The 25,276-nt window shown below is 40.7% G+C and overlaps 1 protein-coding gene across 3 annotated transcripts in view; it reads right to left on the bottom strand.

Annotated features, from left to right (window-relative positions):
• The window catches only part of LOC137616440 (mitogen-activated protein kinase 14-like), a 258,883-nt gene that overhangs the window by 60,660 nt on the left and 172,947 nt on the right, over positions 1–25,276 (bottom strand). The window contains exon 7 of one of the 3 annotated variants that reach the window (XM_068346188.1): positions 15,338–15,417. The exons of the other annotated variants lie outside the window; for them this stretch is intronic. Within the exon in view, the coding sequence (XP_068202289.1) occupies positions 15,338–15,417 (80 nt within the window). The remainder of the gene's footprint in view (positions 1–15,337; positions 15,418–25,276) is intronic. 3 annotated transcript variants of the gene reach the window in all.

The raw sequence follows: 25,276 nt of genomic DNA, 5'->3' as shown, positions 1-25,276 counted from the left end.
TACCCCGTTCGTGAGCCCATACTGAGACCGTCGCGAAGACCCTCGTGAACACTTGAGGGGCCGTCGACAGGCCGAAGCAAAGGGTCCTGAACTGCAGGATCTGGGAGCCCCATTTCACCCGGAGGAACTTCCGACTCGACGGGTGGACAGGGATCTGGAAATACGCGTCCTTGAGGTCGATCGTCATCATGAAATCCTTCTCCCTCAAGGACATCAGGACGGATTTTGGGGTGTCCATCTTGAAGCTCATCTTCTTGACGAACTTGTTGAGGGCCGACAGGTCTATCACCGGCCTTCACCCCACCGTTGCTTTCTCCACCAGGAACAGGCGGCTGTAGAAGCCTGGCCCTGGGAGAAGGACTTCTTCCATGGCTCCCTTCTCTAACATGGAGGAAACTTCTTTTTGAAGGGTGGCCCTTTTCAACGGGTCCCTGGGAGCCAACCATTCTGTCCGGGTGGCTGGGATAAGAGGGGGTGGATCCGCTATGAAGGGGACCCTGTAGCCTTCTTTCAGGACGGACACCGTCCAAGCATCCGCCCCTTGTGTTTTCCATGCTTGCCAATGAGGTCTGAGGCATCCCCCAACCCGAGACTTGGGCGGGAGTAGGGGGCCTCTCCCTCTACCTTCTCCTAGAGGGGCGGCCTGATCTGCCTCTCTTCGAAGCGGAGTAACCCGACCTGAAGGAGTTGGCAGAAGCTGGAGCTCCCCTGCGGGTGCGGAGTTGTTGTCCAGGAGGAGGAAGGGGCGTCCCTCCTCGAAGAGCTGGGGGCGGCCTGAGTAGTCACGGCACTATCCGAGACTGATCTCCTGTAAGGCGGCCTTCTGGAAGATGTTTGTCTGGGGGCGTTGGTCTCTCTCCTCTTGGACACCTTCTCCATTAGCACTTCCAGCTCCTTCAGAGGAAACAGCGACTCACCCCCTAGGGGTAGGCTACGCACCACTCGGGCCTCTCTGTCCGGGATTTTCCTTGACAACTTAGAGAGCACTGTGTCCCGTTTTCTAAGCACCCAGTTGGCCGTCAATGAGAGTGCTTGGTAAGCCATAAACTTGAGGGCTTTCCCCCCGGAGGTGAGAAGGTCCGTCAGGAGACCCTGTTGCTCAGGATCGTCGGGGTCTGTGGAGGCTCGTACGTTCACCAACGTGGAGGCCCACCAGTCCAGCCATGAGGAGACGTTCACAAGATCCCTTGACATCTCCTCCATCATGGCGGCTTCAGTGGGTGAGAAGGAAACAGGGGCTGAAGAGGCCCTTTCGTCCGAGCCGCCTTGTCCCAGGATGTCCAAGGCTGGGTCCACCCTACAGGGACCTGGGCGCCGTCCCTCCGGAATATATACCTTGCCCTGTGGCTTGAGACCTTGGAGGAGTTTGGAGGCACTCTGGGACTTGGGGGCCTCCGCACTGCTGGCCACCAAGTTATCTATGTATTCTTGGCCCAGTACTGGGTCTGGGGCGAGAGGAAGGGCCAGGGAGGACTTCGGCAGGGCGTCGCGGTGAGTGTATCTCAGGAGGCTCGACCTCCAGGCATTCACCTTAGGCGCCGAGGGTTCTGGAATCCCATGGAGCCTCCTGATGAGACCTACCACCCTTCTGTAGGCGGAGTCCTCCGACGGGGAAGCCTCGCCTCCGTCGGCCGAGGCCTCGGCCTGGCGTGGGGGAGCCGTGCTTGGACGGTAGACAGGGCGTTCTCCTCTTGGTTCCAGGGAGGTCGACCCGTAACCGTAGGGTGCTCCGTACGCGGGTGGATCTCGCCGTAAGGCGGGAGCCACCGGCTCCGGGAGGACCCTCGGCTGCCCCAAGGCTCTGGAAGCGGAGGACACGGTCCCGGTGGGATGACCCGACCACGGGAACCGGTCCTTCCTGCTCGACGACCGCCCCAGCTGGGCTGGTTCGGTCAGGCTGCCTTCTCGGAAGCGCGTTTCCCCCCGCTGGGCGGGGTGAACCGGAGGCCTCGAGGACTTATGCTTAAGGGCGAGGTCCTTCCTGCGTGGCAGGTCGAGCGGTTCTAGGCTGTGCGTAGGGAGCGACAACCTAGAGGCTCGTTCACTGGACCGAGAGTCTGGAGAGCGGAGCCTTCTGGACTCTCCTGAAGGGACGTAGACCCATTCGCCGCCGGGAGAGGCCTCCCTCCTATACTTACGGGAGTGAGAGCGGGGACGCTTCCTGCTGTGCCGCGACCTTGACCTGGAGCGGGAACGATCGTTTTCGGCCGGCTCTCTCTTCCGGTGTCGTTTCTCCCTGAGTTCTCCCCCGGAGGATGAATCCACCTCTGAAGAGTCTGAGGGCGCCCGTTCCTCGCGTAACGGCTGCTCGAGTGATGCGCGGGGGAAGCTCTTCGTCGTCGGGCGTCCGAGACAGGATGTTGGAGGAAGTCTTCGGGAACTGCTGTAGAGATCGAGGGCACTGTGTCTACTCCATCCCTGCTAGGAGGCCAGGGGCCCAGGGACACGTCCATCCTTAGCGGTGACCTCCCCGGAGTCTTCGGCAATTTCCACCCGAAAGCATCGCTACTCGGGCGGCGAACTCTAGCGTGGTTGTCCTCTGGCGGGGGAGAGCCCGACGCACCGGCCCACGAGGGCGGAGGGGACTCCGATACAACAACACTGCCCCATACTGGGTCTTCCGAAGAAGCGTGATCCCCTGCCACGTGGCCCGATTCACCCGAAGCACTAGCGGCCCTTCCGTTCTCTCCAGAGGGGCCAGCCCTTGGGTCTTCCCTCACACTGGGTTCACCGGGAAGAACGCTATGGCTAACTATAACACTGGGGGCTTGGTGCCCACTCCTCTGCGAAGGAGACGGAGAAGCCGAGGCTTCGTCGGACCGATCACTGACCGACGGTAAAGAGGACACGCCACTCACTTTCTTGGGGGAACGCTTAGACGACTTCTTCTTCTTGGTACTGTACCGTACCCACTGTATGCCGTCCCAACTTACGCACTCCGGACACGTGTCTGAGGAGGAGCAAACTTTACCCCTGCACGTGGAACAAAGGGAATGAGGGTCCACTTCTGGCTTAGAGAGGAAAGCCCCACACGACTTTCCGGCTCTAGGACCAGGGCAACGACGCACATCCTCCATCGTTCGCACACGAAGGGCCAACACTATCGAGTTACAAGTACACTGGGATATACGCAAGGGGGACGTACTGAAACACTTGCGAATAACGCACTACGCAGAAAAACACAAGTCCCCACACTGGAAACACGTGGAATCACAACGCGCCAAAGGATCGAGAGAGCGAGAGAGGGAGATGTTTCACATCTCACGACCAAGAACTTAATGGCGATGCTGACCCGGGAAGGCAGTGACCTGCCCTCAGGGCGTATCCTGGCGGCAGGGGTAGAAACTATATGGAGCGGGATAGGGGGGTAACGCGGGAAAATCTTGGTCGAGATTGAGAGGTCACCAAGTGACAACTATGGAAAGTAGTTCTCGGTGAGTATATTGTGTCGGAACAAAACAGTTTTTAGTGTATTGTTGAAAACAGTCTAGCTGTACATTACTGTACACAAGAAGAAACATACCTTATATTTTTGTGTATTAAGATGACCTTCAGATAAGACAAAGTCAAAAATTGAATGAATTACAAAACCATCGATGCATAAGCTAACTTTTGTTGTATACTTAAAAAATCCAAAATAAATTAAATAAAGACAATTTTATATCATGCTCTTGTTGAACCCGCAACATAATACCACAAACACTGCTTTGTTTAAGTTTCATCACCGATCATAACGAGCAAATGAATGCATCTGTGTATAAATTAGCTTTTGAAGCAACAGATATCGTACCAAGTATTGGTTATGTAATATCAATATTATTAATTTTATCCTTTCTAATAATGTCTAAAGAAATATAAAGATTTAATGGTGAATTAAAAATCAAAACAGAGAGAGAGAGAGAGAGAGAGAGAGAGAGAGAGAGAGAGAGAGAGAGAGAGAGAGAGAGAGAGAGAAGATATTCTTATGATAAATAATAATGAGGTCTATTAACAAACTGTATAGATACTATGCCTATTACATATTGGTGCTGATGTAATATTCGGATAAGTTAAGAAGATTATTTAAACACCTCTGTGTTATTTGTACTATATGTGCACATAATATCAATTTGGTAGTGTGACCTTGAGATCAGCTGAAGCTTACCAAAAGTAATTGATGCTTATTGAAATGTTTATGGAATTTAAAAATAGAATGCAAACATGCTTTAATAAAACCACAATAATGCCTAATGTCATATGAAGGCTTAATAATAGGAAATTAAATACTGAATGAAACTTTAAAAATGAACTACCTGCACGAGCCCGCAAACCCCATTGTCCCACACACTCACACAGAGAGCGCGAGATGTTTGGATGATAACTAATAATAATGGCTACAAACGAACTGTATGAAAACTGTGATATCCTGTAACATATTGGTGCTGATGTAATATTCATCATGAAGATCTTTTTAATAAACTAAGAAATTATACATAAAATATACAACTCGTATGTGAGCAATCTTTCAATACAGTAGCGAGACCTTCAGATCAGCTGATCATAATTAAAAGTAAACAAAATATTAAGTAATTCTTGATGTTTAAAATTCTTTAGATATTGAAAAATAGAATACAAAAATGCTTTAATACAGCACATGATATCCTACTAAACAACAAAATGAAATAATGAGATACAGTATGAAAATATTGATAAAATATAACTTGGATGCTTGCTGAATCATGACGCGTCATAATAAATTTACGGAAAATTCACTTTTCTCAACTTGCGACATGCCTCAGTCCCTATATCGGCCGTAAGTCGACGACTACCTGTAATATATGGATAATCCGGCACCCTCCTGGTCCCAAAGTTGCTGGATTAGTGATGGCCTACCTGTAATCCCTAGGAATCAAGCCAGAGGCATATCCATAGGAGCATCGGTAACAGACACACTCAATGAGGGGACAGAGGCAGCGAAAGATTTCTTGGGCATTTTCTTGGGTATTGCCAAGACAGACCACGGAAAAAGCTTAGCTCTCTTTCTCCCCCTCAAAACATAAGCCTGCCACGAAAAATTTCTTGGGCATTGCCAAGACAGACCACGGAAAAAGCTTAGCTCTCTTTCTCCCCCTCAAATCATAAGCCTGCCACGAAAAATTTCTTGGGCATTGCCAAGACAGACCACGGAAAAAGTTTAGCTCTCTTTCTCCCCCTCAAGTCATAAGCCTGCAACTTCCCCGGAAACCATGATTAACAATTGGTACACAGGGATGATTGCAATCATACCCCTTACAAGATGCACAAAGTGTGTGGATCTATAGCTGCTTTACACATACCTGTACAGCATAATGGTTACAATGTCCAAACTTTCCCCAGCAAATATTCATCTATTACTTCACAATCATCACAATCAACCGCCAGCACAACAGTATACTGTATTCATAATTATTGCAGCCGAAAACAAGTGCTGAACTTCCGACAATTGCAGGGATGGGGCTTCTCACCCGTGCTTACCACCTGTCGTTAACTACCTCATTAACGATTTCATAATCCCTATTGAAAAATCAAAATTTTAGTATACATATTCTATATCTAAAGAACCAAAAGGTTTGTATACTTGTAGGAACATACAGTATTGTGGCTAGATATACATTAATAATGATCATAGGCCTCTAATTGTTTGGATAAGGTAAAGTATATTTGAATTCATGTTGCATAAGTATCATTTCGCATTTTGAAAGCATCCATACAATACACAATCTTTGATTAACTTTTTCTCAGAGAAAGCAGATGAGGACTGGCAAAGAAAATTTAGATTTAGGAGGTTTGTGACCATAAAAAGGTAGTTGCAAAGTGTGCTGTCCAGGAGCGGGAAAATTTACTGAGTTACAAGAAGGAAAATGGAGCAGTTAATAAAAAGGAAAATGTAATAAAGAACCTGCAGAATCAACACCAAGAAGAAGACCCAAATATCATGAATAAAGCACAATTAAAGACCAACTAGATCAAAATTCAGGCAGAAAGGACACAAGATAAAAAAAATAACTTATTCAACATTTAACCTCCATAAAGGGAGAATCAGGAAAAAAACTTAAAGAAAAGATTGATGAAAAAGATGAATAATTTTCATGGAAAGCTACAAGTGAAAATAATTTACTGTATAGGATTTCTGCCCTGGATGATGCTTTTCACCAAGAAGTAAAATATATCAAATCCTGTGTAAGAGTTTACAGCAGCTCTCTACAAAGAAGAGGAGGTTTGTCATGTACAAACTTCATTAGCTACTTAGTTATAGATAACTTAGAATAGAGTGAGTATGATCAAGCACACTAATAAAAAAGTCTGAGGACTTTGTATGTTTTGCGTGCTTTCCAAGTTCTTCAAGAATACAGAGTACAGAGAACCACTGCATGACTGAAAATCAGACCTAATGGCTTGACCAAACCAATCTATGTCATACTCTTTCCATATAACTTTCTGGAGGATGAACAATGATGATCTGAACTTCTCTGCTTTATAATGTGTGAGAAGAATAGATGTGGAATCACTTGACTTCAAACTTACCACCATAAAAACTCAAAACCTGCTGAATGCTGGTCTCCTGAAATATATCCTAGGAGTTTCAGCACATTTTACTAAATTCTGATTCACTTAATTTTAACTTTTCTAGTTCTCCAAGTTGTGTGAGGACAGTTTTTCTTCAAAATATGACAAATTCGGAGATAATTTGTATTTTTCCGTAACTAATACAAACCTGGAGTTATTTATGTGGATATTCTTTTAGCAGCAGCTGGAGGTAATCATTAGACTTTTACTGCGAGGTGGCAACCCTGCCTAACCGCTTAAGCGGATAGGCTGGAGGTGGCTGGGGGGCACCCAGGCGCTTCTATATATACTCTCAAAGTGGTGAGATGTCACTTTTTATTGCAGGCAGGACTTCTGGGGGACAGGTGATGGCGGGTCAATTTATATAAATAACTCCAGGTTTGTATTAGTTAGGGAAAAATACAAATTATCTCCAAATTTGTCATTTGTTCTCATACTAGCAAACCTTCTGTTATTTATGTGGATGACTCACTCTTAGGTGGGAGGAAGTCCTAGATCTGGCATGGACATTGCCAGTTTTACCTAGTACAGTATAACACTGTGGTCTAGGGAAAACTGACACCTCACTGAAATATACAAAGTGAGTATACTAGCAGCCTGTGCAATATAGTAAAATAGAGGTTGTTGTTTGTATAAACGTGAGTTTATATAGGAAAACAACAAGACATATCCCATTGCTCCCTCACAGAAAGCAATGGGAACATAAACATTATAACAATTTATAACTTATATTAGGCTACACAAGGGAAGTGATAATTACCTGCAGAGGTTGAAGTCACCTTGCAGAGGGACCCATGGTGCTGTACCCCAAGGGAGGAGAAGATGAAGAAAGGAAAAGCCAGACATTCTTCTCATTCATCTCAGTCTTAACCTGGGTAACCAATACCCCCAACAAACTGCTACTTATCCATCAAGGAGCTTCAGGTATCTTAAACCACTTGTTGAGCAGCCACCACAGAACGAATAGTAAACGTATCGAGTCTCCTGTGGGTCACGTCTTTAAGGTAATGGGCTGAGTCTCCTGTGGGTCACGTCTTTAAGGTAATGGGCTGTGAAGGTGGTTTGTCTTTTCCACACTCCTGCTTGGATAACCTGCAACACGGAGAAGTTGTGTTTAAATGCCAGGGAAGTACTGATTCCCCTGACGTCATGGGCTCTTTCGATCACTTGGCGAATCCAGGAGGAAACTGAGCTAACAAACAGAGATGTTAGTCTGGGGCGTGTTGCTGCAGTGCGTTCAAGATGGTATCTCAAACTCCTCACTGGGAAAATTAACAACTGATCTGGGTCGTTGGTTACAGAATGAAGACTCGCAATCTGAAAGGGCCTGAATCTATGGTCCAGTATCCACGGATTTTGAGTCTTAGCACTAAACTCAGGGACGAAGCTGACCGTCACTTCGCCCCATCCCCTTGAATGGGTGATGTCATACGAGAGGCCAAGAAGTTCACCAACTCTCTTTGCCGAGGCTGAAGCGAGCAGGAATGCCGTCTTTAAAAAGAGGTTTCGGTCAGTTGCATGGCGTAATGGTTCGTAGGGAGCCCCTTTTAGGGATTTCAAGACGTGAACCAAGTTCCAAGGAGGAGGTCGGATCTCTGACTGGGGAAAGTGATCTCATACCTCCGTATGAGAAGTGTCCTGACATTCGCACCGCAACATGTCGTGAAAAGCCCTTCTGACAGAGAAGATGGATAGTCGTCATGTGTGAAGTAGAGGCGACTGCACGGTCTTTTGGAAGATGTTCGCGTGCGACTGTTTGAGTAGATTTTACCGTGGAGGAAGTTCACTCAGTAGATCTACTAGAAGTTGCAGGAGGTCTGGAAACCATTCTGCATGATGCCATAGCGGAGCTACAAGGGTCATCATTAGATCTTTGGACGCTCTTATCTTGTTGAGCAGTCTTCTCATCAGAAAAAACGTGGGAAAGGCGTACACGTTGATGTTGTCCAACCGTTGTTGAAATACATCTTGCCATAGAGCCTGAGGTTCCAGGACTGGAGAACAGTACAGCGGAAGCTTGCTATTAAGAGATGTTGCGAACAGGTCTACAGTCGGGGAACCCCACAAAGTCAGGACTTTGTTGGTTATCTGACGATTCAAAGACCATTCGGAGCCTACTATCTTAGTCGCTCTGCTCAGATTGTCCGCGTGCACATTCCTCTTGCCGGGAATGAATCGAGCTGATAGAGCCACCGAATGTTCTTCTGACCATCTGAGAATATTTACAGCAAGAGGGCATAGAGGCTGCGAAATGGTACCGCTCTGTTTGTTTATGTAAGCCATTACTGTGGTGTTGTTGCTCATCAACACCACAGAGTGACCTGCCAGCAACTTGGAACTGATGAAGAGCCAAGTAGGCTAAACTCATCTCTAGAAGATTTATGTGCTACTACCTTTCTGACTCTGACTAAAGGCCGGAGATCGTATGGTGCAGCAGGTGAGCCACCCACCCTTCTTTTGATGCATCTGTATAAAGCATCAAATCTGGAGGGGGGAACAAGAGGATTCTGGCCTCTTCGAAGATTTTCGTCTACCATCCATCAACTCAAATCCGTCACCTGATCCTGAGTTATGGGAACTCGGGTGTCCGGTGGGTTGGAGTGTTGGTTCCACACGGACTTCAGCTACCACTGCAGGGATCTTATCCTGAGGCGGCTGTTTGGAACAAGACGGATGAGAGAGGTTAGGTGGCCTAACAGACTCAACCAACAAGAAGCTGGAAGAACTTCTCTCCTGGGGAAGGGTGCAGCCGCTTCCTTCAGCCTGTGTACTCTTTTGTCTGATGGGAAAATTTTCTCTAAGATGGTGTCTATGATCATTCCGAGGTATACCAGTCATTGTGAGGGTTGCAGTGATAACTTCTCTTGATTTATCAGGACCCCTAGATCCTAACAAAACTCAAAACCATGTCTCGGTGACGAAGAAGGGTCGTCTCTGAGTCTGCTAGGACCAGCCAGTCGTCCAGATATCTGAGAAGACGGATGCCATTCCTGTGAGCCTAAGAGGACACTAGGGCGAACACTGGTAAATACCCGAGGAGATGTCGCAAGACCAAAGCATAGAACCTTGAACTGGTATGCCATTCCCTTGTGTATGAATCTCAGATACTTCCTTGAAAACGGATGTACTGTATTGGGATATGGAAGGATGCATCCTTCAGATCCAGTGTGCACATGAAGTCCCTTGAACATACCACTTGGATGACTGTGTCTGCTGTCTCCATTCTGAACGGAGTCTGCTGAACAAACTTGTTCAGAGGGGAGAGATCGATGACTGGTCTCCAGCCTCCAGTCGCCTTTTTCACCAGAAAAATTTGACTGTAGGCATCTTCCCAAAGGTGGTGGGTGATGAAGAATGCCATTCCTACTGGGAGAGACCTCCTCGGCCACCTTCCTTTCCTCCCTTCTTTTCTCTGAAGGATTTGGACCCTTTCTGCCCCTTGGACTGAAAGGGCTGCTAAGACACCTTAGAAGGTCCTGAAGACCTGGAAGTTGACTGGTGAGTAGAGGAAAGTTCTTGCTGAGGCCGGGAAGAACTGAGAAGGTCTATCATAGGACCGCGATGTCATGGCCCTATGGAAGAGAGAATCGTTGGACGATTTCATCCATCGCTCAGCAGCCCTCTTTATCTCTTCCGAAACAAAGAACCCTCTTTATCTCTTCCGAAACAAAGAAAGAAGAACCCTCGAGGGTGGAATTCCTCAACCATGAAACCTCCACTTTTGGCACCTGCTTGTGGAACCGACCTATGACGGTATCCCTTCTCTTGAAGATAGCATTCGCCCCAGATTGACAACGAGGTGCGACAGAAACTCAGAGTCCGAGTACCTGATAACAGGAAGGGCTCCAACGTCTTCCTGGCCGACTCCTTCCACAGATCATGGGAGAAATCCATGTCCCCAAGGATCCCAACCATAGATCAAGCCATGAAGCAGCCTGCATGGCGTACTTTGTGCCTCTCCCTATGTTTAGCAGCTCATCTGACACTTGTGGGCCCTTCAGAAAGGAGAGGGTTTGAGTGGGAACACCCTTCGTTAGGGACTTTACTGAAGGGTCGAGGGTCATGGTGGAATGTGGTTCCTTTTTGATCTCGTAATACTTCCTTTGTAACACAAAAGGAAGTGGAAGAGACCGAGAGGAGGAACCTGCCCTAAAAAAACTAGAAGTTCCAGCTATTTGAGCGATAGCTTTCCTTTTGGCAGCTGTCAGACCTTTGGACCAGGGCAAAGCTGCACTAGACCTGGAAGGCTTCTGAATTTTTAATATTTCGTCAAGAACAATATCCTCCCCTTCCTGGATGGAGGAACCAGGAGTGGACAGCTTGTTGATGGCCCTCATACAGGAGAGGACCTGCCAAAGGTAGGTTCTGACGCACGTCTCTCCTGTTCGGAGTGATAGTTCGGACTGGCCGCCTTTGGAAGATTCTCATTCTCCGAGTCTAAGGGGTCGTCCACCTCCAGGCTGGGGTAGGTCAGGGTCGTCAACTGAAACCGTGGATGGGCCTGCCACTGGGGACCACGTTTATGTCTCAGCCTCTCTAGCTTCCCGTGCCGCGGAGTTCTTAGGTTTCGTCTTCGTGTCCTTCGGTTTCCTACAAACAAGACATTCCTCTGCGGTCTTAGGAGGGGGAACCTGAGAGGTCTTTGAGGATTTAGACATAAGCCTTGGCAGCATGAGCTGTAGGCTCCTCCTCTAGAGAAGGTACAGAAACTGGGCGTTGATCTGGAGGCACTACATCAATATCTTGAGGGTTGAAAGGATGGATCACGATCTCCCTCGGCAAGTCTATGTCCCTACTTGTCCTAAGATGGATGACGTCGGCGTGAGGTGGAGTTATGCACTGAGGGTTTAGCTGGAAGCCTGTCTGATGAGTGGTCGTTCTCATCACCAGGTTCGGTCCGAGGTCATTTGGAAGGTCTGGTTAAGGAGCTACGCGCTGATGGACTGTGTGTACGCCTACCTCTACCTGTAAACGGGGAAAGTCTACACCTTGATCGCGAACGTGCCGTTCTTGATCATGATATTCGTGGAGGGGAGCGTCTAGCTCTCATTCGAGAATGGCGTGAACAAGAGTGCCTATCTCGCGAACGTGAGTGTCTGCCTCATGAACATGAGCGTTGGCCTTGCGAACGAAAACCACGTTCTCATGAACGATACCCTTGTGAGCAAGAATGCCACCCTCGTGAACGTGAGCATCGTCCTGCGAGTGTGAGTACGGTCCTCGTGATTTAGATCTGGACCTAGGTCTAGACATTGCACGTGATCTTGATGATCACGATCACGAGACTTGTCTTCGTGACGAGGAACGCCTCCGAGAAGAGCGTTGAGACCTATGGTCTTGTAAGTGCAAAGCTCTAGAGCATGAGTATCTTCTAGGCGAAGAGCGCTCGAATTGTGATAACCTACGACCATTACGATTTTCCGATCATTACGAACGGTGATCAGGGGAAGAAGGTCCAGAATGGTGAGGCGATGGGGATGCTCGTCCCTTAGCGCTTCTGCTGGAATGCGCGCTGATCCCTGGAAGATCGTCACCTGCAACCTGAGGGTTCCGGTGGGAAGAAACAGAGGGTTGACAGTTAAGGGACGACGAGATCCCAGGATGGAGAGGGTTCGTTGTCAGCAGTGCGTCATTGGCGAGGCGAACGCGAATGATCACCTTGCCCACACGTGGAAGGGCCAGGGGAAGGCGACAGATGGACCTCGCACAGATCCAGAGATTGATGGCTCCGGAGAAAGATCCCTCCTGGCACCATGCTGAAGAAGGCGCAGCAGCTCCTCCTTCGAAGGGGGTCCCGAAATCCCTAGGGATGACCACACCTGCAGCAGATCTAAAAGGGTGAATGGCTCCCCAGCAGCTGGATAAGTTGCTCCTCTAGGGGAAGCAACAAACATCCCAGTACTTTTGGGTTGCCAAGGAGTTAATCGATCTGCGCTCCTACTCGTACGTTCCTCGTGAGAGAGCGTGCGAGAAGGAGCTTTTGAGAGAGATTTGGGGGTGTGAGAAGAGGAAAAATGCATACTACTCGCCCCTGAGGGAGAACAATCGCACTTAGTCTTCTTTTTTCTACGCTGCCCAAACTTCTCCCACTGGAAGGCAGACCACTCCCTACACTCTACGCAGGGCGAACCCTCCTCTCCTTGATGCCCTCGGCACGTAGTACAGAGAGAGTCCAGGTTGGTCTCTAACGACGACATGGTCCCAAACGCAGCACCATCTCGCCCTGGACATGTTTGCATGGTGAAGGCGATCGCAGAAGACATGCACACTTGCAAAGAGAGTGCGAAATTTAAAAGTCCAATGACAGTCAGGAGGGGAGCGGACACATCCAATCTCTATTGGGCTAAAAGAAAAAGTGATGTCTCTCACACTGTGAGAGTATACATAGAGGTGGCTGGGTATCCCCCCCCCCCCACCCTACCTGCTTGAGCGGTTAGGAAGGGTTGCCACCTCGCAATTAAAAGTCTAATGGCTACCTCCAGCTGCTGCTAAAAGAATATCCACACAAATAACGGAAGGTTTATTAATATGGGAACAAATAGGTGTCCAATATTGCTGCAGGATGGAAAATTTTCCTTAATGGACTTGGAGACCTGTATGTAATGGAAACAAGCACCAACTATCCTTAAGGCAGTCTGTCAAGTAGCAAGACCTGATCTGTCGCTTTGAAATTTTTCTGCTCCCCATTTTGGGTTAATCATGCAATTTTTTCATCTCTGATTACAGTACTTTACTTTAAAGATGAGAAGCAAAATAACTGTAAGGTACTTATAATACAGTTCTTAAGGAAAGTGCATGGTATTTATTATTTGGATATTTATCCATAAATCTGACTGATGTTGCAGGGTACCTTAACGATACCTTGAGTGGTGCCGTTTAGTTCATGTATTCACATTATTCCAGTGTAAATGCTGATAGCTTTCCCAGCTTAAATAGTACCCAGCTTGAGATGTCAATGGAAGAGTTAAGCAATTCAGATGTCTAAACCTTTTTCTACATCTTTCAATTCATATTTCTGCTGTATTAATAAGAAGTATCTGTGTTTGGGAGAATCCTTGGTCTAACAAATCAACTAAGTTTATTTCTAAATTTTGTGAGGCACCACTTGGCTGCATTCTCAGACATTTCAAATTCTCGTGAATTATCAGTAAAGCTCCTAGATTTCTTATTGGAGCATAAACATCAGCTTAACAGTCATATATGAGTCTTAATAATTTTGGTCTTTATATACTTCTAGAAGTAGCCTGTGCAAGAGATAGTTAAATTCCAAGAATAAATACTGCTGCTGGTCTCAGAAGACCATGCGCACTCCATTAAGAGAACAATTATCAGCTTGCAAAGATAAGGAGATCCAGTATATGAATAACTAAACTTTTGCCGAGTGAAATGGAATTAATGCTATGACTAATTGCATCCCATCCTACCAGCATTTTATGTAAACTTTTTAATATTTCAGTAAGTCAACTGAAACACTCCAATTATACTATATACTTCTCCTAAATTCCCTCCCCTTATAGAAAAACACAGGAATGCAGGTTTTTTCAAAATCTAATACCATTAAGCACTTCTCCTCTAATTATCATGCTTTGATAACTGTTATATATTTATATAAAAAAATCAAATGATATAAATAGGACATGGTTCCCACATTCACCTAATAAAATAACAAGAACTCTATTTCTGAAGCAAGGTATAATGTTTTTGACTGCAAGTATGTGGGCTCCCTATATTAGTCTAATATTCACCTAAGGATATCACTCCAAATTTCACTTGCTTAGTGAATGGTGAAGTTATTGGTTAATATACTGTATATGATACAGGACATATGAGGTACACACATGAGAGAGTTGTACCAGTAATTCAGAGAGAAATCTCATATAATTGGAATCTTAAATACTGTACTCTCATTTGAAAATCTTAGTCTACCCTTGCTGACAAACAAATTCATAGTTTTGTTAATCAATTGGTTTATGGTTACAGTGCACATCCCCAAATACAGAATTAAATCTAGTGAAAAATAATGGTGAAATACAAAGCTAAGTAAAAAAAAAAACTTTCTTTTGCCATTGGCAATACTCTAAAAGTCCACCTCTCAAAAGTTAAACTGAGGTAAAATTTCACTGATAGAAAAATTCATATTTGTCGTCAAACAAGCATTCTACCTATTTCTACCCAAGATTCGGAGAATATTCATGTTGCCTCCACCAAATAAAGCATTTGCATAGTTGATAAGTTTTAAATTCTTACATAAAAAGAACTTTATAATAAGTGGCAGTAGACAACCATCAATCACTCTATTAAATATACCTGGTGCTTAACGAAACACAGAATTGGCTATTGCTTGTTTACAGCAAAAGGATTCTATAACTAATACCTTTCACTTACCATGGTTTTCCTTAAAAAAAATTGAATAAGTTAATCTTCAATTCCTAAAGGCTGACAACAACATACCAAACTAACATATTGAACCAATGGTAATCAGAAACTAGACCTTGAATTTTGTAAAATTCCCGACTTTTGATCTCAAGGTTTTCACAAATTAAATTGCTTTTGTTTCATCAAATTATAAAGAAACAATAAACAAGTTCTGTTAAAAACCTTTAAAATTAGATCTACACATAACATACTTGTGGTAAAAGCAAATAAATTTGTTAAATCAATAAGTGCCAAATACTATAAATAACTGTTTCATCTCAAAAAGAATTACAAAACTCTCAGCAGGTGAAAAAAAAAATGCTGATAAAAGCTTTACCTCCTCGCTGGTGATTTTAGCAAGAGTCTCTTCATCAGGTGTTCCGGCGATGACAAGGATACGCGTTAGTTGGTCAATGTCTGAGAAGCCAGGTTAAGGCAGCTAGAATGGCAGTGTTAGAAATAGCTTAGCATCAAAGTTAAAGCTATAAAATGTTAATAAAATTATAATCTAATAGGCTTTAAAGTACAGTACTGTAGTCGAAATTCATTTATAATTACTGTTACGTATAAAAAATGTTAGAGGACATTAAAAGGATAAAAATACACCAGGACATTAAAAGAAAGAATACAAGTACTATTTTCAAGAAATTTTCTATATTAGATCCTCATACTACATTTTTAAATAAACCTGCTATTTGAGCAAATGAAATTGACACCACTACAAAAGGGAATAAATTTTGTGTAATTATATCTCCATTGTAATATACACATTGTGATTGATTGTATGTAAAGGGTAATTTGGTTGATAAAAGCATGAACTGGCAGCAACTGAAGAGAGAGAGAGTTACAAGGAATATGGATGTCAAAGACCTTTTAGTCCATTCGCGGAGACTACTTGCTCTTAGGTCGAACAATTTAGTTTAAACGTTTGGAGAGTTTTTATGATTTTGAATAACTTATTCTTGAACTCATTTACTGTGTTACTGTTTATTATACCTACTGGAAGTTTGTTACTTGTATTTTCTATTTTGTATGTAAAGAAACTACCACATTGAGTGGTGTTGTATCTTTTCAATTCCAGTTTGTATCCATTAACTCTGCAGTTATTTGTGCTAAGCATGAATTGATTTTTGTAGTCTACATCTATTATTCCTTTAAAAATTTTGAATGCCTTCAATAACTGTCCCCTTAGACATCGAGTTTGTAGATCAAATAAGTTCAAACATTCCATCCTCTGTCTATATCCAAATTGTCTTAGTGTTGGAACTAGTTTGGTGGCCCTAGCTTGTACTACTTCCAGTTTACTGTATATCCTTGTACTTGGAGCCCAGAATTGGACTCTGTATTCTAGATGGGGTCTTACTAGTGATGTATACAGCTGTAGTACAGTGTCTTTGTTTCTGTATTCACATGTGTTTATCATCTAACTACTTTACCTATTGTTAAAGTTCCTACTTTATTTTCATAAAGTTCCAGCATAAATGATTAAAATTCCAATTTGAATATAGTATTGCAGCCAATTCACACACACACACACACACACACACACACACAGAGAGAGAGAGAGAGAGAGAGAGAGAGAGAGAGAGAGAGAGAGAGAGAGAGAGAGAGAGAGAGAAAAGAGAGAGAGAAAAAGAGAGAGAAAAGAGAGAGAGAGAGAGAGAGAGAGAGAGAGAGAGAGAGAGAGAGAGAGAGAGAGAGAGAGAGAGAGAGAGAGAGAGAGAGAGAGAGAGAGACTGTTTTAATAATTCTAGTCACCCCGAGAGCCATTGTGTTGAAAATTCTGAGAACAAAGCAATATTACATATTGCTGCGTAGGTAACACATTTAACTTCAAACTCTTGCAACAGACTTAAGCCCATAAATAGCTCTCCTGAATCCAGAACCTAAAACTTGTACTATGCAGTACTTGTATGAATTGACAAGCATACACCAAACACTCTTACGAATTGACAGTATCAAGATAAATTTCCTAAGCCCTCTATTAATAGCACTATGATGACAGTTATCTAAGTGATACCATTTTCTATATTCTGTTAAAAAGAAAATTTCTAAAAGGTTAGAACTTCCCATTAAATTCCAAAAGAAAAATTGAGTACATGTATAGGAACAAATAAACTTTCTGAAAGTGATATGTAAAACCATTCAGGATTTTTCCACTTAAATACTGTATACCAATCATCTTACAGACAAAATATATATCCTGAAGAAAACTTCTTTACAATGCAATTGTGGATAATTTGTATAAGAACAGGTTTATTTAGTAATTAATTTGAGAAATTAAAAGCAGCTGAAAAAGAACTGGTTACATTGGGCAAAACTGTAAAGAAAAATAATTTAAATATTCTAAACACAAACCCATTTGGAAAAAAATGTATACCAAAGAAATATCACCAAGCAAAGACATGCAAACCTAATTAAAACCATATATCTATATCTAATCTAGTTACGGTACTTACATTAAAATTAGTTAAATAATTTACAGAAGTTTTCTTCTTTCTTTATAATAAACTTTAAACAATATGATAGGGTATAATTTAGAGAACTTTGGCCAAAATATCATATAAGGAGGAAATAAAACTCAAATGTACTGAACCTAAGCAGAACATCATGACACATCAACAAGACCATTAGATTTGTAAAAATTGGGGTTTTAAACACAAATAAATTCATCACTGCAATACTTAATTAAAATAATCCAAACATTTCATATAAAAACTAAATTTGATCCTTATATAAAAAATGTATCATAATATTCAAATATTTTTAAAATTGAATCAACTTGCCCAGCTTTGTGTTTTATGATAACGTAATACAAGGCATTGCAAGTCAAAGATGTCCATCTTATCTATATTCACCAATTCAGAGATGAAAATGACACATGTGGTTATTTCAATTCCTGATTTAATGTATCAAATACTGAAATTCCAATTACAATACAGTATGTCACTTGAATACTACACAAAATATTGTTGCTGAAATCTAATAAAATACTAAGGAATTAATGGTATTGGCATATAGATACTTAAATTTGGAAAACGATAGTATACACATAAATCCAATACTCCTGTAATGTGTCTTTTTTCAGGTGAGGTAAGATATAAATAACTAAAAGAAAAGTTAAGTGCTGCACACGCATAAAGCAAAACTTGCAAAATTCACAATTACAATCCTGGAAATATTATAAATTCAAAGATGAATGGTGAAGAATGGTGAAAATCCATCATAATAATCCACATAAATATACTGTACCTTAAAATATATACATGGGCCAAGTTAAAATGTTACCAACTTTAGTTAACTTAACTTCATAATTTTCATAAAAGTAGTGTTCACGAATGTCTAATAATAATACTGTAATAAGCATTATAAAGAAGTTCTAATTCAAAGATAGGCATCTGAAATGCTTCTGCAACCAATTACAGTACCACAGATGAAGCCCACACCAAAGTCTTTTCTTAGACTATAGGAGATATTACTGTCTTAATTAATATACACAAAAAGCATGCATCAGAGCAAAGCAACAGAACATTGGCAAAAACTCAGAAGATTTTTGAGTGAAGAGGCACAAAATGTAAGCTTCACTATCAGCAAGGAACAACAGATGTACAGACACCTGCTATCACCTGGTATCACTGCTGCAGTTTTGCTGACAAACTTTAGCTAGTACTGTATCTAAAATCCCTATGTTTTATTTGTGTATATACAGCAGGATGCTGCAAATGTCTACAATTCTACCAAAATTACACATTAATATTCTGAAATTGCACTTAAGAGAGGGATTTCTACTAGAAATACTAGCTCTTTGTGTAACCATCCAATTTACCAATATCCCTTCAAAGTCCAAACCATCAAAAAGAAATATTCGTAAAAATTTTGTCACTTCAACAAAATAATAATAATAAAAAAAAATATATATATATAAAAATCTATGATAAAAAGCTTGCACTCTGAAACCAAAAATCTAACCTTACATGGGCCTAAGTACTATATACTGTAGCTATACTCATGATCATTGAGGTTGCAATGGCTCAATCTAGCCATTATGTGACACCATATTATGTAATTTCTTAATTAGGAATACTTAACTTTTGATATTTGTCTAATAGGACAACAAAATATACAAAATTACAGTAGTTTGATGAAACAAAAACTGGAGGTTCAAAATTTTAAATGACATGTTACAAAAGAAATAATTTCTCTACAAGTATTAAGAATAAAAAAAAATAAAATGAAAATTTTAACTGTGAAACAAACTATTTTGTTGGAAGTTCTACTGACCTTACAAAGCTACAAAAAATCAGGCAAATAACAAGAAATCATGCTTGCTGAAAACAGGAAAATGCACACAAGCCCCAACTACACTGCAAACAGTTACATTAACTTCAAGTTTCAGTAAATGGAAAGAGAGATGTAAAAAATCTAATTGTGCACTAGTATTACATGCCACATTTTCAATGTCATTCTGAAAGAGCCATCATCAATGAAAGTTATTAGGCTTTAACAAGCTATCAAAAAAAAATCCGTAGGTACAGTGGAACCTCCTTATCTTCCGTTGAAATATTGATATCATTATGAAAAAATAAAGCTAAAAATTCACTTAATAAGGGCAGCTAAACTAGTCCCACAATTTCATCAGCAACCAGTAGAGTAATCCGCTGTAAAGTAATTTCATGTAAAGGGAATGTTGGCCCAAAGGCTATTTAGTTTCTCACATTCTCCTTTCTTCAACGGTATTTCTATTTTTATTTGTTATTCAAAATTTTTTACAGTTCATTTTAGCCTAGCTTATTTCATTAATCCATATTATACTTATTACCTTCCTTATAATATATTCTATTGCAACTATTCTTTTGAATGCCAAAAGTTAAAATCTTTCTCCAATTTTTCCCTCTTTTGAATTTTCTTTGCTTTTATCTCTTCATTTCAGTCATGCACACATTTTACGGGTTATTTAAGTCTGCACTATATCTTTAATCCTTATAATTTTGTAAAAATGATTTATGGAATAAAATTTTGTATAAATTTATTTCCCAATAGCTCTTTCAACCTAACCCCTCCCATCTTCCAATTGAATAAGTGAAATACAAAGAGCTAGTTGTTTGTTCAAGAAATAATTTTTAATACTGGTAACTTTCTTGTTTGTAAAGAAAAGAAATCATTTTTGTTATAAAAAAAAGGTCTTTGCAGATATATCATGAGAACATGAAATAGTGTCTAATGTATCTAGCTTCACATATCATTTCTTTACAGATCTATTACAACACCGTAGAAACAAAAGTCAGCCTTGACATCGTCATTAATTATAACAAGCCAGCTGGCTGTAAAGGGAAATACTATATAATTTTGGCTTGACTGTGGTGTTTGATTTAAAGAGAAAATTAATAATGAGAAAAGTTGAACATACTTCATATTATATCTATAATGAGCTCCTTTTAAACACAGTACAGTAAATGCAATTTTTTTCATTAACAAATATGGAATTTATCAAATTATCCTAAATTTAGTTAAGTTCTTAATTCAATTATTTTCAAACTGAAATAACATACTTTATCTAAATGAAAATTAATTAAACTTAGGACAAAATAAGAACAATCAAATTCCTGCAATTATTTTAAAGAAGGAAAGAGGGCTTTTTCATATCACTGATCACACATTACAATCATTTTCGAGTATTTCCTACTAATAAATACTACATAATACCTGATCATATGTGTACGTGGTCAGTCTCTCAGGACATTGAACTGTCCCTTGCCTCTGCCATCCACAACTGACCTTTAAACTGCAGTAAAAGTTTTAGTCTCTATAATAATTTTCATTGTTAATATCTTTATACAGTATGTATGGGTATTCTATGACATGATCATAAATTAGTTTAGTATGTGTTGGTGATAGAGTTATTGTGTATTTGGTTGTTTTTTAATAACTGATTTACTATTATTACTTTACTACTCAGCAGTTTAGTGTAGTACAGCACATTAAAACACAACTTTTGAGAGAGAGAGAGAGAGAGAGAGAGAGAGAGAGGAGAGAGAGAGAGAGAGAGAGAGAGGAGAGAGAGAGAGGAGAGAGAGAGAGAGAGAGAGAGAGAGAGAGGAGAGAGAGAGAGAGAGAGAGAGAGAGAGAGAGAGAGAGAGAGGAGAGAGGATGACGAGAGAGAGAGAGAGAGAGAGAGAGAGAGAGAGAGAGAGAGAGAGTATTTTTTGAAATTTTGTGGCATCCTGACAGCAAAGGTCATTGACGCCAATAACGTTTATAATAAATAAAGAATAAAATAATATTCAATTAAAACCATTAAAGTAAATATGTCATTATAAAAGTTAAATAACTTTCAGAAGACATGCTTCTGAAATAAATCTAAAAATGCTGCTAGCATTATACGATACATCGTGTCCAAGAATCTTGGCAAGGATGAACCTGCCACCCTCACCTTGAGCCTCACACAGATATCTATTTCTTTGTGTTATAAAGAGAGAGAGAGAGAGAGAGGAGAGAGAGAGAGAGAGAGAGAGAGAGAGAGAGAGAGAGAGAGAGAGAGAGAGAGAGAGAGAGAGAGAGAGAGAGAGAGACTAATATTACAGTAAAAGTTATTTCAGTACAATACAATCATTGTAGTGTATTTCACATTTAAATTACAAATACAGTTTACAAGTGTGTATTTACAAGTTAAAAAAATCCCAAGTTTATACTGCCTATTACAAGCATAATTTGGCAACCAATGACTGCAGATAAGGAGGTTTTACTGTACTTCAAAAGCAATATTCAACCTTTGCTTTCATATGATTCCACTTCAAGTAGATGACACCCCAGCCATATCACAAAACAATCCAGAACTTTGTGTAAACTGTAAACAATCCTGATAACAGATTTGTGGATCCTCAAGATACCATAAACCATGTGAGGTCTGTGATTTAGTGCTAACAAGTTTATGCATTTTAAACCTGAAAGTTTCAAAATTAGCTGGAAATTGTGAGCAAAGTAAAAAATCATACAATTTCCATAAATATGCAATATAGCAAAATTAATATTTATTTTGGTAATCTTATCATTGTCTAAGTGTAGGATTTTTTAGAATACAATTCAATATTCCAAGCACAAAACCTTGTTTTTATGTGCTTTTACATCTGAATCAAAGGAAAGTAGATAATGCACACTTAAAATTGAACATCAGTGGTTGTTACCCTAGAAGAATAACTAGTATTGGGAAGTCTCTCTGATTTTTTATAACCCCAATCTGTAAAGGTTACGTGAAGGTAAATCTAACGTAATTTTGGTTTATTCATGTTATGAAACAAAGAACATACCGAGAGATTGTTGTCAATAAAGAACCTTGAAAGTAAGTCAGAGACTTATCGGAGGATTACTATATGAAAGACTGGACATGACGAAATGGTACGCTGGCAAGGAATAACTTGAAGCCAATACATTTGAGTTAAGAGGGACACAGCTGCCCATCATGCTAAGGCAGTGTTGTTGCCCCTAATAACCTTAACAAAATCAGCAATGGGTCATGGATAACCCCAGCGGATGCAATATCTGTTTAAAGGTATTATCAATCAACTATAAATAGCCCTTCCCCAATACAGGAACCTCATGTGCCATCAAGATATGATGCCTAAAAGATGCACTCCAGTACATTATTTGCTTTGCAAGTTCTTCAGTCCCAACTGTAATCATTGCCACCTATTTTTATCCACTTCTTTTGATATCTTTCCATTAAACTCCAATTTGGACACCTCACTTGAAAACAATAATTGAAGATTAACTTATAAAAGGCAAAAAATGGGGCTCCATGGTCTGGTTGAGTATCTTTGTAATAATAAAACTTACAGGAAAAGTTGATTTATTAAGATGATTTTATATGTGTAACATAATGCATGGAAATATCAAAGTAACTTGAATAGCACTGAAGACATCCAATAAACAAGTTAGATCAGTAGGATGACATGGTGGCCTTATAATGGTAACTTAGATCATATACTTGAGCACCACATCAGAACTATGGAGATGTCAAGTATCTGTCACTTCCTTTTAAGAGAAGATGCAAAAAGTCAAACTGATGTTAAATCTTTTCATTATTATTATTATTATTATTATTAAATGCTAAGTAGCAACCGTAGTTGGAAAAGCAGGATGCTATAAGCCCAGGGGCTCCAACAGGGAAAATAGCCCAGTGAGGAAAGGAAATAAGGAAAAATAAGATATTTTAAGAATAGTAACAACATTATAATAAATATTTCCTATATAAACTATAAGACTTTAACAAAACACAAGAAAGAGAAACTAGATAGAACAGTGCGCCCGAGTGTAACCCTCAAGCAAGAGAATTCTAACCCAAGAAAGTGGACGACCATGGTACAGAGGCTATGGCACTACCCAAGACTAGAGAACAATGGTTTGATTTTTGGAGTGTCCTTCTCCTAAAAGAGCTGCTTACCATAACTGAAGTCTCTCTTCTACCCATACCAAGAGGAAAGTAGCCACTGAACAATTAAGAGTGCAGTAGTTAACCCCTTGGTATGAGTGTATTTCAATGAAAGCTTTCAAAAATAGGAAAACCTTATCACATTCACTCTCAGGATAATATTCTTTGAATGAGGTTACTCAGAGAACAAGTATAAACGTTGAAATGTGAACACTTGAAACAAAAGTATCCTGTTCAGAATTACTTCTTATAGATTCCGGAAAGACAGAGGTACATCTTTGCCTATTTCCTCGCACATCAGAGACAGTATTGCAAAAAGCAATGACATCACATTCACCTGGGACCAGTTTTTCAATAGAATTAAGAGCATAAGAAAAGCAGCTGCTTCCTGTATCCCATTCTGGGTTTCCTCACTTTCATCCTGTTTATTTGCTGACCACTGGTAATAACCATACATTTTAAAAAGCCTAATTTATCAACCACTAGCAAATAGAAAACAAGAATATTATCAAAGTTTGTGTCAAAGAATGAATTTGTCTTGCTATAAAGAACGGTTCTTCTAATCACTATAATCAATTTCAGCAAAATTTATAACATTGATAAGAAACGATACAACAAAATTGAATGATGGTACCAAATTAATAACCACATCAGTGGTACAGAATTTGATAAATTTTTGGTTTTAGTAAAAAAAAGTTAAGATAAGTCAACACCCGATTGCAAAACTTATCCCTACACATTAAGTTTTATAAAAGCAATATTTCTCTAATGAAATTATCTGAATCAAGAGTTGAATTGATTATTATTATTATTACTTGCTAAGCTACAACCTAGTTAGAAAAGCAGGATACTAGAAGCCCAGGGGCCCTAAAAGGGAAAATAGCCCAGTGAGGATATGAAACCAGGAAAAGTAAATATTCTACGAACAGTAACATTAGAATAGATAGTTCCTATATAAACTATAAAAAAGCTTAACAAAACAAGAGGAAGAGAAATAAGATAGAATAGTGTGACCAAGTGTACCCTCAAGCAAGGGAACTCTAACCCAGAAAGTGGAAGACCATGGTACAGAGGCTATGCACTACCCAAGAATATAGAACAATGGTTTGATTTTGAAGAGACCTTCTCCTAAAAGAGCTGCCAACCATAACTAGAGAGTCTCTTCTACATTTACCAAGAGGAAAGAAGCCTCTGAACAATTACAGTGCAGTAGTTAACCCCTTGAGAGAGGAAGAATTGTTTGGTAATTTAAGTGTCAGATGTATGAGGACAGGAGAATCTGTAAAGAATAGGCCAGACTATTCAGTGTATGTATAGGCAAAGGAGAGTGAACAGTAACCGGAGAGAAGGATCCAATGTAGTACTGTCTGGCCAGTCAAAGGACCTAATAACTCTCTAGTGGTAGTATCTCAATGGGTGGCCTGTGCCCAGGCCAACCTACGACCTACAAGAACTACAGCCATCGTAAAGGGGGCTCTCAACTCATGCACAAGTAAAGATAATGATCACAGCAGATTCAATACAAAGATTAATAATGAAAGATATCTGCATTGATAAAATAAAGCTGATTAAGTTTCAAAGAATAAAATGTAACATGGAAAAATCAATAAAATTAAAGAAATTTTGAAAAGGCATAAAAAAACTTTTAACTGAAAGCTACATTTTTAATGGAAGTGTTTCAAGCTTTTGTCTTAAATGTTTGGCTAAGTTGGTGGATATATGGGACAACGCAATCATGTTTAAGAGCTTTTTAAATTACAGAACAACGCCCAGTAATTTACTGTATTGCAAGAACAAAAACAAAAAAATTAAAAGTACCATATTTCTCATGTCATAAGGGTGCATTTTCCC

Source organism: Palaemon carinicauda, chromosome 22 (assembly GCF_036898095.1).
Source record: "Palaemon carinicauda isolate YSFRI2023 chromosome 22, ASM3689809v2, whole genome shotgun sequence".
Taxonomy (NCBI): Eukaryota; Metazoa; Arthropoda; class Malacostraca; order Decapoda; family Palaemonidae; genus Palaemon; species Palaemon carinicauda.
Note: the sequence above shows the minus strand (reverse complement) of the source record. Positions and strands in the feature narration are given on the sequence as shown.